Below are 18,585 nucleotides of genomic sequence, written 5' to 3' on the forward strand. Positions count from 1 at the left end.
GCGTGATTACCAAAACATAACGAGTGGTCTTCTGGTTGTTGTAATGTCCTGGTACTACAAGTATTCAGAATGACCATGGACAGGTGTACTTTTTGGGTGCCTCTTGTATAGCAATCACAGAGCTGTCCATGAAAAACCTGTAAAAGCCTGAAAATATTATTTTGGAGAAGTTGTGTGGTACACGCAGGGCATCAGAGGGGAAGAAGCAGTTTGGAGCTATCCCTTCCTGCCGTGTATCCTACAGCGTGTGCTTGGTGCTGCTCCCATAGAGAACCTCCTGTGGCCTTGAGGTGCCTGTGACAGGCCCAGCCACACACGGTCCAGAAACCTCTGATGGGGCTGGGAAGGACGTGTGTGATTGATTCACATCTCCCTGCCCCTGGGTCTGTATGGAACAGATTCCTCTGTTTGGGCAGGCCTGGTACTTACCTATACCTGTGTGGCAGCTGCTGGGCCCCACTTGGCTAAATGGGGCCAGCACTTGCTGGGGCCAGCTTGCAGGCTCATCACTGGCTGTTTATTTGCATGTAAGATCAGGATTTACCCTTCAAGCCCACGTGCCTTCCAGTGATGTCTTTCTGTTTTGTGGGAGAGGGGAAAGATAAACAGAGCCTGATGCTGTGTCTCCTGGGAAAGGAGAAGAGAAACTGAGTAAATCCTTTGGGGATTTTTGAAGTATTTTGGGTTAGATGTCATAATTTTACTGAGAGGCGGTAGAGGCCTGGAAAGGTTTTTTTTCAGTGTTTTCCTCCCCTGGGTGCAACTGTGCTGTTTGTTATGTACTGGGGTTAAGGGGCAGGAATGGCAGAAGATGTGGATAGATTGGTAAATAGCTGAGCACAGATGGCCTTTAACTCTATGTAATCTTTGCATTTCCTTCTAAAAATTCATCACCAATTGGAAGACAAAGCTAGCCGCCTTTGATGCATCCTGTTAGCTTACTGTTGATATTTACTTAGGGGCTGGAAATGAGATCAGGCAGTGTGCTAGTGACATGACATGGTAGGCTGAATTCATTTTGCTGGAATGATTGTTTTTATACAGAGGCAGATAAAATTAGGTCAAGAGTTTCTTTTTGTCGCATATCAGTGTACTGGTATTTTTAGACACGGAAAGTACTTATAAATTATTGCTCCCCACTTTTCTTTAAAATATAATTTGAAATGTAGTAGAGAATAGTAGAATGCTGTTTACTATAATGATGCTGTAGCATAAAGCCATCTCCGTTACAAAGGTAAAAGATTCATTTTCCCATCCAGAAAATCATAAAGTTTTCCAAATAATAATAATAATTTTTTTCTGCACTAAAAATGTGTTCTATTAAAGAACTGACTTACATCCCATGATTAAACAGAGGATCTTCCTGCTTTTTACAGTATTCAGTGTGCTTCTAATTTGTCAATGCTTTTTAAATTCCGGTGGTGTAGTGATAGAGTGTGTGCTGCTGATGTCACTGCTTGCCTTATCAGGATTTTGTTCTTTGTTTCACAGGGAGCTGTGATTGGTATAGACGATGAGGACGACAGCACCTTCACAATAACTGTTGATCAGAAAACCTTCCATTTTCAGGGTGAGCTGAAAGAAGAGATTGTGTTGTTTTTGTTTTTTTTTTTTCTTATAATAGATTCCACTTGTATTTGATGGATGATTTTAAATGTTTGGCAACAGAACAGCATGAATGAGCACACTGAGAACATTCTGGATCCAGGGGTGCTGCAGGTTAGGCAGGGATTTGCATCTGCAGTGGATACATATGTGCTAGAAAGAGACTGTAGTCCTGGCAGGATTTGGAGATTTAAAATGTAAAGAATAAATGACTCAAGGGGAAAAAGTAATTGGCTTCTGATTATGGGTTTCGCTTACAAAACGTTTCTGATCTTCGTTATCAAGATACAATTATGCATTTCTGTATGAAGAGAATCAAGACTGGTCTGAAGGTTGCAATTTGTATCCAAATAGAACTTAATGCTCAATTATGAGGAGACTAGAGGCAACATTTGGCTTAAAGGTGGAGCTTTGCTTCAAGATTTACCAGCTTGCATTCATTTCATCTACATTTCTGTGTCTTGTCTGCCAGTCACCATTTCTCTGGTATTATCGTTTTATTCACATTTACTAACACCAATGCCATCTGCCACTGCTATGTTTCGTCATTGCATGCTATGGTTCACCGGTAGAAAGGGTAAGGTACTATTATTGTTGTTATATACTCCTTAAATTGTTTTATCTGCAGCAGTAGGATAAAATAGTGTGATAATATTGTATAGAGAATTTCTCTTTTCCTAATGTTAAAATCCTAGGGAAGTTGGGTTAAAATAATTTTTAAGTAACATTTGTTAGTCTTTTTGCTTTTCCTCTAAAATGTAGTGGCTAAATAATTGAATAGAGCTGGAATCTGCAAATATCCAAGAGGCGCATTTGCATGTAAGCAGTCTTATTAATTTTTATCAACTGGAATAATACTGTAGCCTATTTTGTATTGTACATATTTTTTAAATCAGTGATTTGGAAATGGGAGTTAATGCTGGTGTGTTTGTGTGAATGTTTCTAATGATAAATACTAATTGTACACCATGTTGTCACTAGCATCTGTATTCCTTGTGCTACAGTTCTGCCTAAATGCTGCTGCTGTACTCTGCCTATTCACTGCATTAAGCCTTGTAAACATACCTTCATAATGCTGAGCTGACAGTAATACTTAAATCTACTGTTCCAAAGGGTAACAGATAAAATGCAAGCTAATTGCTAATGCAGTAATGGAATGCAGTACTCTGGCAGTCTTTCAGTACAATGAAGCTAAATACTGCTGAATATTTGAGAACTTGAAACAGGTAAATCTAGAAATCTGTAGTTACTAGAGTATACCTTTTGTAATATATCTCTTACTTGCAGTGATCTCTTATGTGCTGTGTTCTCTTTTTGTTAGCCAGATGCCTTAAAAGAAGACTGATAGTATTTGGTATACGTAATGTTCTGCTCTAAATTATATTGCTAATTTTTGAACTCCAATTTTGTCACATAACCTCTTATGCTTTATAGTCTCAATTTGTGTGCATTTTGTATCAGGTCAGGATTCATGTATGCTCCTTTAATATAGAACTTAGATCTTGTACAGCATTTTATGTATTATGCTTTTCCTGTTAGTATGTTATGAAGATGACATTCATGACACCCAGCAAATTATAATGATGCAAGCACAGTATATATAGCTGTAAAGAGAAAATGTAAAACGATAGCTATAATATTAGTGCTGGGATATTTCAGTATGAAACAGTTTTAGGGAACTATATTTGTTGTTCTTAAGGTCACTGTAAATGTGTGCTGTATGCCTCATGCAGTGTTTGTTCATTGCATTAAGTTCACTCAGTACTATACAGGCTTTAATTTTATGTGAACTATAGGTGACTATCAGTTATAAATAGGGAATGGATATATATGTGGATATATATGTAAATACTACTGTATGTAATCTGAGACTGCATAGTATATACAGAAGAGAGTATGTACAGTATTCTTAACAATTTCTAACATTTTTCTGTACACTATTTAGATACAACTTTTTTCTGTGAGATGGTCATAGCTATAAATATATTCACCCTCTTAAAAGGAGACTTTTACAAGAGGAGTGCTTTAGAAACAGCAACTTTAAAAAACAAACAAACAAAAAAAACCACAGTATCTTCCTTCTCATCACTGTCTTTCATTTTCAAAGACAGACAGGGGTCCAGACAACCTGGAGCCTGGTTGGGAAAATGACAGAACTTTAAAAGTACCAGGATCTGCTGACCTGTCTGTGAGTTAGGGTCCCATCTGCAGTGGAACCATTTCTCTTTCAGGCTCCGGAAAAATGTTTTTGCATACTCAGACTTTTAAGTATGGATTGGCAAAGACTTGAATCTTCTTTGACCTTAGTGAAATTTTGCTGACAAACGACGATGGAATTTGAAGGAAATGTAGGAAAAGCTTCATACTGGGTTAATTGTTTCTTACGATCAGTTGCTCAAGCTTGCGCATCTCTCTAACACTCCAGAGATTTAAATAGTCAGATGAAGGGCAAATAAGTCATTTAAAGATGCCTGAATAATTTGTCACAGGGATGTTATTTCCATACATGTGTAAGTGAATTTCTGAAGCACTAAACCTCCAGCATCTCCCACTAAGATTTGCCTCTCACTGAATCTTGGGAAATTCAGTGTTTCCAGTGCATAGTTTATATTTTGTTGCTGCTTGTGACAACCTCCCTCTATTCTGTTTGCAGCTATGCTTCCTAGTGGTGTGTCTATACTGAGCATTAGTAAAAGTTGAGAAGTTTTTATGAGAAAGAAAATACAGGCATTGAATGATGCCTTGCACATGTATCATATGGTATCTGTACACTTAACATCTGAGCATATAGAAAGGAAGTGAACTGAATAAATATGAGCAATAAAACTTGCGGCATAGTTTGATTTTACCATCAGCTTAATTTGGGCTCTGCCAGGCAGCCCAGCAGATTTGTTTCCTTTATTTTGTCGTTAGTGCAACATTGTTACCTGCTCACTCTGGAAGGGGGCAATGAAGGGCAGGATATCCACAGAAATATTAAAATATATTTAAAAGTAATGTATTTAACCTCCTGGTTGTGTAGTCATACTGCATATCCAGTGTCATGTCTTTATTCTAAGACTTCCGAATGAAGGAGATCTCAAAGCATTCCCTCATGGGTTTGTTCAGATTAGATGTGAAAATCCATTCAAGTTGCTGAAGACATTTGGGAAGATGTCTAATGCACCTTCCTGTCAGGAAGCTCCTTCTTGGTAATGTATTTTTCTCTGCTGTAATGCAGGTCCCTGTTCTAAAAGTTCCATAACCTTCAAACACAGTTTTTTTTTTCTGATTTGTTTTTCTTTTTAATATATTCGTATTGTCACAGTTATAAGCTCTTCCCATCTGGAAAGCAAGTTCTTCTATCCTTCATATCATTTAGCTGCTCTTCCTGCTCACTAGGATGCTCATGACTTGAATTCAAGGGTGGGGAACATGATGTTCAGGACAATTTGGCAAGGGAGTTGTTGATATTTGAATTGCTGTCTAACCTGAAACAATAATGGCTTTTGTTTGTAGGGAAGTACTTCACTATGCATACATTGCTTGCAGAAAGAAGAACTCAGATTTTTGAATTCCGATTTTTAAACTCCTACCTGAAAACTCAGCTCTTTTTTTTCACAGCACAGTTCCTTGGAAGGCAAGTCAGTCTTGTCTCCACTGCTTTGTGTAATAAGGGATTGAAAGATTGGAGGTGGTCCAGTGCATTGATCTGAGATGATTTAGCTTTAGCTTTAGTCTTTCTTCTGCTATTCCTGATGCAAAAGTATCTGAGAGAGGAAGCACAAATGTTGCAGTGCAGCTTATTTTCCTATTACGGGAGTGCTGTCAGCTGGCAAAGGTGGATTTCTCCTTCTTCCCCATCCTGTCCCACTTTCTAGCTTATTTTGTGACTGCCTACCATCCCAGCTGAGAAATATGCACAGCAAGAAGTTGTCTTAGTGCTATAAAAGCAGGGATATTTTGTTAACTTGGGATACAGCTTTTATTAAGGATTATAAGGCCCACAAAGGCCTTAATTGCTGTGCAGTATCAGAATTTGAGATTGTGTTTGTATTAAGTAACAAAACTACATGTAATCCCTTAGATCTGTGTTTTACTACTACTTGGGGAAGTGGTCAGTATTTGAAACTTTACTCTTGCCCACCAAATAAATGACAGAAACACAATTACCCCTGTGGTATAATGAGGCACATAAATCTATCAGATCACCCAATTTAAATAACAATTCATGAATTGCAGCCTTTTCCCCTAAAAGTCTTGAAAGCGCTTTTAAATTTTATACACTATGGAAAAATGCGCGATAAGAGGTTTTGGTATAAAATCTTGGTTTGTGCTGGTTACCTCAAAGATTTTTGTAACTACTATGTATCATTTGTCCCAACCTAACATTTTTCAGGGATTTTGGGGCTCTGGTGATGCTCAAACAGTGAATTCCTCTTTATGCTATGCTCAACAATGCTAATATAATGGAGAGGAAGGTGAGCAACTATGTAAGAGCAAAACTTCCAGCCTTGTCTCTTCATACATTTACAGCAGAGCTGTGTTATCAGTGCTCCTCCCTTCTCATAATAACCAAATATATCTTCTGACAGGGTCTGTGCTGCACAAAGTGCTGGGGCTGAAATGGTCCTCTCCTCTTTGGCAAAACTGCAGAAATTCCTCTGAGAACTAAAACCACATGTATCTTCCGCAGTATGATTTTTTTATGTCATCCTCACTATTCAGTCTACCTGCTTTTTCCTGCTGAATTCTTGTACTGCCATTTTGAGTAGTCAGAATTTGTGATGAGAGTGCAGGGAGTGATGCGTGGTTGTGCTTTCACTGTTCCTTGCAGTTGCTTCTTGCACCTGCAGCATCGTCTATTACAATGGTCTACTGTTGAAACTATTTTCTGGCAACCTGCAGCAACATAACGCAAAAAAAAAAAAAAAAAGGGTGGTGGAAGAACCCTGATAGCTGTCATTTTTCATGTATCCATACCCACTTCATTTTCACTGATGGCACGAACTAGATTGGGGGCAGGCAGTTTCTAGAAAAGTGAAGGATTCAAGTGGCAGGTGTTTTGTGCCTAAGAGGCAATGGAGAAGCTGATGATCAGGTAGCAGTGAAACAGCAGTTGAGTTGATTCCTCAAGATCACAGATGAATGTTAGTACCGCACTGTACACAGGACGCCATTCGGTGCTCTTTCTTTGGACAAGGTGAGGCATCTGTTTCTTGTGACTGCCCTGGAGTCTTCAGTAGGTGGAGGGAGAAGAGCTGAGACAAACACCTGCAGACCAAAGCCAGGGTTGATTTGTATGTGTGGGTGAGAATGGCATCAGGAGGAAGATGAGTAGAAGGGGGAAGAACAGCTGTGACAACCCCAAAATGATACAGAAGGCCTAAGGTACTGAGACTGTGTTCAGCCTACCTACAGGTGTGGGAACTGCATGGTAGAAGGGAGTGTGCAAGCAATGAGATGATGGTGTTTTGGTAGGTTTGTATGGAACCCTGCTTCATCTCACGTTTTTCCATGGTTTAAATGACCTTCAGTAGCTTTAAAAACCTGATTGTTTTGCCACAGAATAACCCTCTGGCTTTGTCTATGAAGTGTGACTTTTCCACCTTATTGGGTGCTACAGATTAAAATCTCTTCATTGAGATTGGCGGCAAAAATCCTGTGGCTCAGTACAGTCAGAGTCCCACCTGTGTCATCTGGCAAACTACACGTTCATGTGTAAAGATACCACATAACTTCTGAACTAGGGTGAGAAAATACAGGAATTTTGCATAAAAATCAGTGGAAGTTTGTCTGAATAAAGACTGCATAATTGACTATTGACTCTGTGGGTGTAATAGACTTTTTTTTTTAACTGAGTTCTGCCTGTAAGTAGGTCACAGGGAATGAAAATAAACCACACATTTCACTTTGAGACACTATGGTGTATTTATAAGTAATCTAGTGATTTTTTTTAACTAATTCTCAAGGCTTTTCTTTCATCCTGATGCCCATGTAGACAAACACAGGGGAAGAAAAAAAAAGCAAGCACCAGCATGCGAATTGTGAGGTGGTGTTTTGTATATTCCGTGTTCCAAGCACTGCTGTGCATGACCTAGAAATGCTAGCGGTAAATGCTGCATTGTGGAGAGTTGTCAAACTTGTTTATATCTAATCTTTAGATGCTATCAAGCTTAGGCTGGAAAAAATAATGCTTTATGCTGTACTTTAACATTTGGTGTGCATTATATAAATGCATAGAAGCTCTTCACAACAAAGGAAAGAGTGTAGGAACTCTGAAGTACAGAATTATTCTGTATTTGGGAAATTAATAGAGGCTGAGAGCATTTCCTGTAGTGCCATTTCATCTGCCTCCTTATCTTCATAAAATAGAACCTTTTAAAATCCCTGTCATACCTGACTGGGCAGTTCGTGAAATTCAGAAGTGAGAGCCTATTTGGGGGCTCGTAAGGCATCCTTTTTCTGAGTGATAGAAATCCCTCAGTAGAAACCATACTTCTTGTCTTTAGTACATTCTCTATTTTATAATTTTCTCCTTAAAATAGTTGATTTTCTTTCTTGGTACCTCATCCATGAAAGAGTATATGTGTATATATACATTAAATATAAAATGATGTTAAAATATATCTTAGGAGTAAGCTCAACTAGACATCAAATATCATTGTATTTAATCTGGTTGTAATGCAGTTGCATACTGGTTAAGTGTGCTTTTCTTACTGGCCATAAATAGGACTGGGATTGCTTTAAGTACCCAGTGGTTGTCTCTGCCATGCCCGAGATGTCACAGGAAATTATTCCGGTATCTTTCAGAGGATGTGCTGTGGATGCAACGCATATGGGAAGAAATTGTAATCTCCTCCATAAATACTAGTTCTTCTAGGAAAATGTAGCAGTAGCTTAACTGGCATAATCATGGTAAATTTGCAGTGTTTCAGCAATCAGTGATTCCTCCCTCTTCCATCCAGCAGTGAATATATAGCTCTGTGTGGATTTCTGTGCAAATGTTCACTGGCAAGTCAGGAAAAACTGAGGTGGTGATTCTGGCATTTGAAATAGAGAAAAGCACAGGGACTGTTTTTGTTCTCTAAACTGCAGACACACTTGTATTTCTGTGGACAGTTGGCACCCCGGTGCAATTTAAATTTTGGGTGGCAAGGTAATTATGGCATTAACCCACCGGACTAAGAGCACAGTGAATATTCATGTAGTGGGCTCCTATATTTAATTGTTTTTTCTCATTAGTGTAAAAGCATTTGAAACACCTATAAGCAGCTGAAGTAACACCTCTGCGGTTTTTAAATGCCAGATAATTTTCGCACAGATGTCTGTGGTTCTTGTTTGGCTTTTGTAACTGTTAGCCTAGCAAGAATCAGCTTTGGAAAAACTTCCTGGGGGTTGTCCCTTGCTCCCTAACCACCTCCTTGTTGGAGTTGTTTGTTAGGAAGGAGCAGACGTTGTTCTTCTACTTCTAAAAAAGCACAGGTATTAGTGAAATTCTGTGGTTCTGGCGGTAATTGCCTTATGCCAAACATACTGGCAGAAAGAAATTCTGGAATAGCGTTCCCATAAGAAGTCCAGAGGATGAGAGGGTGGTACTGCCTTCAAAATGGAGCCTGAGCAAATCCTGGAGAAGGTTGGACTGATTTGGGGGCCCTTGGGACCGATCACAAACTAATGAGCAAGGTGCTCTTGTTCCCTACCTGCTGAAGAAAGCCTCCAGCACTTGCTGCTGCAGAGTGAATGCGAGGCAGTGTGCACCACAGACTTTTTTAGCTGGAAAGATAACTGGAGCGTTTTCTTTGCCCAAAGTTAACCAGAGCTGCATTGGCTATGTAGCTTTCCCTACAGATAGGTGGATAATGATCTCTGACCATTGTGCGCAGATTTTTCCCATAAATTGTTTCTGAGTATGTTGGCTAATCTCTTTTTTGAATGTTCCCATTGATTTTTATTTTTATTTTTTTTCATCAGTGATCTTTTGGCAGCTGTTCAGTTCTAAATTGCTTTTACCATTAGGGAGCTTTTACTTGCACCTAATCTCCCAGCAGCCATTTTGATGAGATTTAATATAACTTCTCTTGCAGCTTGCTTTACTAAAAACTGCATCCTACTGTTTTTCTCCGTGGTTTTCTTAAAAGAGTGTGTGGAGGAGAGCCAGAAGGACCTGCTGGTGGTGATAGATGGTCTGAAAGTTAAAACTGTTCTGAACAGAGGATGCTTAAAAGGTTACAATGCTGCATTTATGCGCTGTAAGCAGTCTTCTCATGGCAGCATTACTGGATTTATAGTGGTCAAGGCTTTGTCTTAGTAGCAAGGTTGATGAAATTCATGTTTTTTTAACTATAGATTGACCATACTATGCCATAGATTTGCCATTTCTATTACAGAGAAAAAATATAGCTTATTTTTTTTTCCTTATGCTGAACCCTGGCAAAGACAGGTTTTATTAAAAAGGGCTGTTAAATGAAAAGAGGATCCTAAAGTTTAGCTTATTTATGAGCATGGGAAAGTCACTTTTGTTTTTGAACTGTACTGATTAGTTGGTTTCTAGGTCTTCCCTGTTGCTGTAACCTTTTGCTTCTGTTGGTGCATCAGTATATATACAGGGCTTAATGTGATAACCTTTATTAATGGGCCTCTGTACATTGAGATTAGTATTTAACTAACACAGCGACCTCCTTTTGCTGGCAGTCTGGAAGGTCATAGGAAGTCTGCTGCAACACAAAGATTAATTCACTGCTCTGCAGCTTAATTGTTCCTTTTTATGTTTAAGTAATCACAGGCAGAAAAGCTTGAACACAGGATTTTTGCATCGCGTGAGTTACGTACTAGCCTGGCCCAATGACTTGCACCACAGCTCCCTAATAGGATGTTCTTTGGGACTGGGAGATGATTAGTAAAGAACTCAGTAAACAAGGAAACAAACCCAAGCAACCTTATACAAACTGAACTATGTTAACCACTGCCACTTTGAGCATGCATTTGAAAAGTTAGGAACACTGTAACTACGTATATTCACAGCCCAATGGTGACGGATGTAAGAAGCATAAACTTGATTAATGTGACTAGGCAAAGGGATCAGCTCTTGCTAAGCAGAACTAAAGAAGCTAATAAGGATTCAAAATCAATGCCAGAGGAAAATGTACCTGATTCTGAAATTAAAGTGTGAGCTATTCTATGTAAAAAAAAAAAAGAACAGGATGTTTGTGTGTATGTAAGTGAAAAGAAAAATCATACTTCGCATAGTGAAAAATATGTTTGGCAGTCAGCTGTTAAGAATTTGAAGGCTTCTGTCCATCCTGTCTAGTTTCACTGCAGTATAAACTACTCCTTGGCAGCTGGTTCAGCTTTTCAGTTAAAACACAGCGAACTAGCAGGGTGAATCCCTGTAAGTTAGAAGTTACTGCTGTGCTTTTGAGAGTACTCCAAGCAGCAAAGTCCAGCTCTTAGGTATTTACTGCAATTTCTGCAGGAAAGTTATTTACGTGGTGTTCCAGTAACATTTAATTACCCTAACTTCTTCCTTCAAGCTTCCTTTGTACATGTGAGAGCACTTTGTGTAGTCAAGTTCCGTTGTGTGTAGGTTTTTTATTTGTGTTGGTTAATGGTATCATTACCAGAACACCTGTGGCAAATGGTCACGCTTTGCTATTTTGAAAGAACAATGAATAGGGATTGATTTGTTGAGTCACGAAAAATACAAATTAAAAAAAAAAAAAGCTAGATTTTAAAGTAGGCTTTTATCTTTACCCTGCACATAGCGAAAATTTTGCCTCACTGCTTTATGAGGCGTCATTATCAGTTAGACTTGGAGAAAGTGTCTATGTTAAAAAGATATTTTTTATGTATTTCTCACAACACATCTTTCCTGATGCTTTTGTTAATTGACATTATTGGTGGCTATATATACTAAATGAAGAAGTATATTTATCTTGATTTTAAGTTTGGTGGGTTTTTGTTTTTTTGAGAGAGTTTTAGAAAACTCTACAGCTACCCCCTCCCAAAGGCTGAAGGGCATAGCAGATGGATTCTTCTGTGGATTTCTGATTTTCCTTTCCCCATTCCAATGGCCAGTGAACTACCTTGTATAGGATTGGATGTAGGAAAAAGTAATAAGTATTTTACTTAATGTTTATTTTAGATGTTTGGAAGATCTGTGGTGGTTTTGAGTATTGGGTGAGTTTCAGCTGCAGAATAAAAACAATGGAAACATAAGAATGAGAATGGGGACACTGAAAACAAGGCTTTTTGAGGCTGGAGAGTACATTTCAGTATAAAAACTTAGGGATGTTTTTTCTGAGCTTCATAACAAATAAGCCAGATAGGAATCTTAGTTCTCAAGTTTATAATAGGTGCTACCCACTAAACTTTTCCTTGCTTTTAGCAGACTTCCTGTTTCTTTTAAATATTTTCCACTTGAATGAGGAACTAGAAACAATTGTCAGTAACTATTCTAATCCTGCATATGGACAAGTTACCTACAGTCTACTTAATGCCTTTGGATTCTTTTAATGCACCTGGAGTCTGCTGACTCTGTATGCTCCTCTCTTTTTTAAACCCCTCCAGCACAGCAAGGAGCTCTTTTCAGACTAGTGAAGTAAAGGTGTCGTGTCTGTATTTATACGTGCCTGTATATAAATATAGATATATAACACTTCAGATTATTCTTTGCACTTCATTGTGTGAAGTTACTATGTTCACACTGACACAGATTTAAAGAGTAATTTATTACAGATTGAACAGCTTCTCGTAACTAGGAAAATTTAAAAAATGAATTAAGTGAGGAAATATCTGTGCAAACTCTTCCCATGTATGTCCCTAAAGATGGACAAGGGACAAATAGTCACTGAAAGAGCAAAAATGCAGAGCTGTTCTTATGTTTCTGATACTCTTACATTTATATTTAAATTATATTACATATATATTGAGCAGAAAATGATGCACCTAGCTCTGTTTACAATATTTTTCTTTATTTAACAAACAGCACTTCCTCCATTGTAACAATGAAACTGAAGAAACAAGCTCCTAATGTCAGTGATACAGTAACACAGTACTTTTATTCTCTCTGCCTGTGTGGTGCTGTCATTCTTTATAAGCATACCTTTTTTTATTTTTCTTTGATTGATGAACCTGAGACAGATATTTGTAAAAGGAACTAATACCCTGTCAAAAAACATGCTTAAAAAAGTGTTGAGCATACAAAGTCCCACTAAAGTGCACTGAGATGCAGTGTCAAGCATCTACATACTAGAAAGCTACTGCATCTAAATTGCTCGCTAAATTTTATTACCATTGAAGGAATACTAGAAAAAGTGGCATGAATTGGGAAAAAAAAAAAAAAAAAAAAAGTTTTAAACAAGCTTAAATTCACGAGGAAAGGAAGATTAAATTCTTAACTTGAGCAGGAGCTGGGAGTATTGATGCTACGGAGAAATAAAATTTCTCCCAAAGCATAAAAGTTTTTTGCTTGCCTGATTATTTCAAACATCTCTCCAGTAATGTAGATCAACACAGTAACGCTATGGAGCTGTAACCACAGAAAAATAAACAGGATATTAAGAAAACTGTGGAATTATGTCATCGATGACTTAAGATAAATAATATGATTTTATTTCCATATTTAGTGAGGACATCAGATGTGTTTGCTTATGGCTTTTAGTATATAAGACTGCATGTGACTTAACAGTATCTTTTGAATACTTTTTCAGCTCGAGATGCTGATGAGAGAGAGAAGTGGATTCATGCTTTAGAGGACACCATTCTCCGTCATACCCTTCAGCTGCAGGTAAATTTCACTTTCACTCTTTTTTTTTTTTTTACTTTTCAGAAAAAAACAAATAAAATACAATGGTATGACTGCTAATAGCAAACATACGTTCTGTAACATCTGGTAGTTCCATGGCCTATACAATCAGATGTCATAAGAAATCAGTATAGGTACCTGAGATTAGGTTCTAGTCTTTCTGTTACTATTTCTTTGTCTTACTATCATGAAAAGTCAGTATGAAAATTCTCTTTATTAGCTCATATTTTAATTTGTTCCAGACTGATAGTTACACACTTAATTCTTTTTTTCTTTATTAAATTGAGTGTTAGTCCTTTTGTGGTCAAGCATAATGAAACATCTGGAAGCCTGTTGTATGTGTGTACGCTATCTAAATTTTGAAATTAAAATGAGACAGCAGCATCAGACCTCTTTATGGATGAGAAAAATGGTACTTACATGTAATGTTTGAATCCATGGCGTGAACTGGATAGTGGCAGTTTTTTGGTTTTGAAAATGGGTGGTTGGAGTGAGGATGATTCTTGGGATTAATTATCTAAGATCTGTTCCTGGTGCTGTTCTAGACATGGGCACATCCATAAGACTCAACACACCTTTATTTTTTGCCCTGGACAGAAACACAGATTTCAGGAAGGAATTTTCTCATACTTGGTTTGTACCACAAAGATGTGTGATGACAGCGTAGAAATATGAAAGAGCTATTTAGTATTTGTACTGAATAAACGTTTGGTATGTTTCAGGGGTACAGCAAGAGAATTAAGTGTCTTAAAGGTTGATGATGTATAAACATACATTAAAATCCTTAATATCACAGAAAGAGAAGCAGCTTATAAAGACTGATTTACATGTAATTTACCCAGTCTAAAGAATGAGAGCAAGCCTGAATTTACCCTATCCAACCATAGGTATTTGTGTTTTCTCAGTCAATTTACTTTAATTTCCTGCTAAACAGTAGTTTTCAACATTTTTTGACTTAGTAAAGACCACTGCGAATTTTCTTGTGGATAGCAGATTCCTGGATAAAAATGCAAGTTGGCAATCGGCTTTGTATCCTTAGTTATGTCACAGATATTTTAGAAGTAATCTCTCTATCCGGGCATAGTAGCTGGCCACAAACAGAAGAACCCCACTCTGCAGTGGCTGTGAGGAGGCAGACAATCTAGAAGCAATATGTTCACTTAGGTCTGAGCTGCCTTCCAAGAGATGCCTCTTTCCCTATCCTCTGCTTGGGGAGAAAAGGAGTCTTTGCAGTTTTCTCCATCCAGAAAACTTACTATGGCTTGGAGATACAGACTACGGAAACAAAACAACAAAAGATACTATACTATAAGGTTTGTCAAAATGTGTATCCCTCTTTAGAAATCGTTGTAGTTTTATTGGCACTGTTCCATGATTGCAGCTAGTAATGGAACTGTTTCCCATTACGTAACCTTTTTCTGTTCGAGGAATTCTTCAAATGAGCAAGGCATATTTAGATTAAAAAAAAAAAAAAAAAACACAAAACAAGTTATTTATCTAGCGATATTTGGGGAAATAACCAAAAATCTGTGACTACTAAAAAATAACCTCATCCCTCTTAAGTATATTCAGCATTGAGAGTAACACCTTGTGGATTGTTGTATCATGTTCACTCTCTGTTTTCAAGAACCTTCAATATGCCAGTTGTGCAAGCTTTCTGTTTCTGAGGCACTTGTTTGTAGAGTAGCAGGAATAGCATTCCCTTACACCCCAATTCGGGGATTTTTAGGGCTTGCCATCCCCATTCACAGGAGGTGCGGTGCACATCCTGATTTAAGAATGAAAGGGGGCTGTACTTTATACCTTCTTGCAAAGCCATTTGTGCTTTAGAGAGGTGCCTGAGGCGCTGGTGCCTCAGGCAGTGGGGCGTGCAGAGGGGCGAGCACTGCCGAGGATGGCCGCCTGCAGAGCCCCCCCTGAGGCCTCTCCCCTCGGCAGCACTGACATTTTGGGGCCGGGAGTGCCGGCGGGGACACGCCTGGGGCGTTCTCCAGCCCCCGGCACTGCGGCACCCGCACGCCTCAGCGAGGGGCGAGCGAACCGAGCCCGCCCTGCCCTGCTCGCGCCGCGCCTCCCCTCAGGCCGGCGGCCGCCATTCCGCGCCCCGCAGCCAACCGGCGGCCGCTCCGGCCGTCATGCGGGCACCGGGCGGCCGCGGCCTCGGGGGCCCCTTCCCCGCCCCGCCGGAGGCGGCGCTGCCCGGCCGGGCGCTCCGCCAGCCCCGCACGGCTCGGCTCGGCTCGGCGCAGGGGAGGAATGGCCGGGGTGAGTAGCGGGGGGCCCTCGGGGGTCTCGGAGCCTCCTGACGGGGAGCCGGGCGCTGCCTCCCCCCCGCCGCCCTGCTCCCGGCCTCGGGGGGGCCGCGGGGTTTCGCCACCGGGGTTTTGGGGGTGCTTTCAGCCGGAGCCCGTTGGGTCCAAGTGTGCCTGTTCCTGTGAGCGCTTGAACAAAACGCCGCTTCTGGCTGCTCTTCTGCTTTCTCTTCGCACGATGAAGTCAAAAACAGTTCTTTGGGCGGATTATTGGCTTACGGGGCTTTGAGGGCTGTCACAGAAATGGTTTCTGTAAGGGTATTTTCTTCAGTGTTGCAAACAGAAACGTGGATATCTGTCACGCAGAAGCACGCAAATAGATCTACGACCTTTTTTTTTTCTTTCTTTTTTTTTTTTTTTTTTTTCCTTGTGTCTGGAATGATGCGTGTTTTTTGAGGCTCTGTTGATGTTTTTACGCAACTTCAGATTTTTCGTGCGGACCAAAACGTGCTCGGTCTGCTCCTGGGGTGTTCGAGTTCAGAAAGTTAGGCTGTTTTCTTCATAGTCTCAAACAGCCCTAGGATAGATGTGGGGAAATGTGCTGAAACCTGGGGAGTTGGTGTGCTGGGTGAGCCAGATCAGCCAAGGGCAAGGAATTAACGCGAGGTGAAGCGCTGCCAGGTGCTCTCTGTTCCGATTTAGCCCTGCTAACTTTATTTTTGCCTAAATGCCCTACTGTGTTGTCAGTCTCTAGAATGAAAGCGTTTGTGAAACAAATAAAAATAGAAACTTGTGAGAAATAACTCTGGTCAAGGAGCTGTGGAAGAAGTGAGCCATAAGTATGTAGAAATGAGTGAAGTGATCCCAGCCATCCGGAGGGCTGGCGCTCAGTCATACTGTATTCAAGTGAAACAAAAATGGGAAGGAAACATTTCAGACGTACTCGTAATCTATTTTTTTTCTGAATTTTGAAATTGAATTCTGTTCTGCTTGCTGTGTTTTTCCATGTTCTTATACTGAAAGTTAGATATGCTCAGTTTTTCTAGTGCTAGTTTTGTCTCTTGTCCTTGAGCAGCAGCAGGTGTGACAGTGTCCTTCTGCACCCCACAGCGTTTTGCCCCGCACCTGTCCCAAGACTACAGGTGTGGTACTGCCAGGTTGGTGGCAGCACATCGGTTGCCCTCCACTCACAAGGGATAAGGGGAAGGGTGTGCGTGGTGTAAGATGTGTTGTGGCTTGGGTTTCTTGTTTGCCTGGGCGGAGGTGGGTGATAACTTATCTCAAATTTTCGTTTGTTCCTCATCAGAATTTGTCAACCAGTGATCCCTCCCATTCAAGCAGGGAGTACTTCTGGTCTTCTTGTTTTGCATAAATACGCAGCTTTCCTCTTCTGTCTTTCAAGTCACAGCCCAGTGCTACATGCACTTTTTGGCTCCAGAGTTCTCCCCTATTAAAACTTCTCAAAGATAATTTGTGTCTCCTGGGATGACAGTAACGTAGCTCTTTTTTTGAGCTGAATGTCTTCTTGTGTTCTAGTGGTGCTTTGGTAGTGTTAGAATCCTGTTCATAGGAGTCATGCCCACCCTGAGATGGATAGGTGAGCCTTTTTTTTCCTTTCTTTTCTTTTTTTTTCCCCCTTTCTTTTTGTCTTCTCCTGTTAGCTCAAACTTTCACACTCATTCTTGCCTTAGAACCCATGTCCTGAGATGTACTTTTCCCCGTTGTCATTCCAATGCTGCTAGAGCATCTTGGTAAGTGTCTGAAAGTGACAGCTGAAGAGGCTATTGAGAACTGCATGAAAGACAACTCCAACTTGATTTTAAAAATAAGTAAATATATCAAAATACGGAGCTGAAACTTGCATATTCTACAAATAAGATGTCTTCTGGGCTTTCTGACAAGATAATGACAGAAATAATCCACATTAGAGAGTGTTGAAAGATTTGCAGGCTACAAAGGCTTTCCTACCCACACTTAAGAAAATCCTTGAGGTACTGACACAGGCTGTTGAGGGTTCTTCCTGATTTGCCAGTGAATTCTCGGAAGAGACAAAGGACCTGAAAAGACTGCCAGTAAAAAGCATGCCATTTCTTTAAAAAAAAAATAAAAAAATAAAAAATCTCTATAGCTTGATGTCTCCATAATTTGAACAAGAAATTTACCTTGTAGGTAGCAAATAATAAGGTAAGAAAAGCATATTCTAAGAAATGGATCTGGGATGGTTGCTGTGAAGGGTGATACAGTGGCTTAAATGGTACGAGTTAGACCATGGCAGCACCAGCAGTTGTTGGTGCTGCTGCTGGAAGCAGTCCTGCTGTGTCCTAGCAGAGGGGAAGAGACATCGTAGCAGGAATGGCTGAATTGGGAACTGGAGTCAGAACGGGCCCAAATTAAAACTGCTTTACCTGCTGCCTTCCCTTTCTTAGTCTAGTTTTAACCTGTGTTAGTTTCCATACTGAGTTGACTCTGTGACAGGGCAAACCTTTGTGCTTACTCCAAAGAGCAGAGTAAAAGGGGAGTAAACACAGATGTGCTTGTGGTGCAAAGTGCTGGTGGAATGGTGCTGCTAGCAGTTCCCTTGGCCGCCTGTTAACCACCACTTTGGGTGATGAGCTTCAAAGGTGTAAAAACGAATAAAAGACAGAACAAAAATTTCTTATGAATTTCTCGTAAGTACATGCAAATGATGTTGTTTGTTTCTCACTGGCTTTCAAACCCTGTTTCTACTGAATCAAGAATACTTAGGTAAAACTGAGAACAGTGTTTTTTAGATTAGGAATATATTGAATATAGGCGTATTGAATAAAGTGCTGGTGGGAGGGCATAGTTAGCTGACATGCAGCACTTTACCAAATTTTGCTTAAAAAAAAAAAAAAAGTTATAATACTGAATAAGCACAGTAGTGCATTTGAATTTCCTACATCCAGAATATGAAGTAGGTAA

At 39.8% G+C, this 18,585-nt stretch overlaps 1 protein-coding gene across 4 annotated transcripts in view; it reads left to right on the plus strand.

Annotated features, from left to right (window-relative positions):
- The window catches only part of OSBPL9 (oxysterol binding protein like 9), a 60,843-nt gene that overhangs the window by 12,497 nt on the left and 29,761 nt on the right, over window positions 1-18,585 (plus strand). For 3 of the 4 annotated variants that reach the window (XM_072042017.1, XM_072042018.1, XM_072042020.1), the window contains exons 3-4: window positions 1,492-1,570; window positions 13,296-13,372. In XM_072042017.1, coding sequence (XP_071898118.1) covers window positions 1,492-1,570; window positions 13,296-13,372 — 156 coding nt within the window. Of the gene's footprint in view, window positions 1-1,491; window positions 1,571-13,295; window positions 13,373-15,488; window positions 15,656-18,585 lie in introns of those variants that run through there. The other variant, XM_072042019.1, reaches the window with a different exon arrangement.

The sequence above is a fragment of the Anas platyrhynchos genome, chromosome 8, assembly GCF_047663525.1.
Source record: "Anas platyrhynchos isolate ZD024472 breed Pekin duck chromosome 8, IASCAAS_PekinDuck_T2T, whole genome shotgun sequence".
NCBI lineage: Eukaryota > Metazoa > Chordata > Aves > Anseriformes > Anatidae > Anas > Anas platyrhynchos.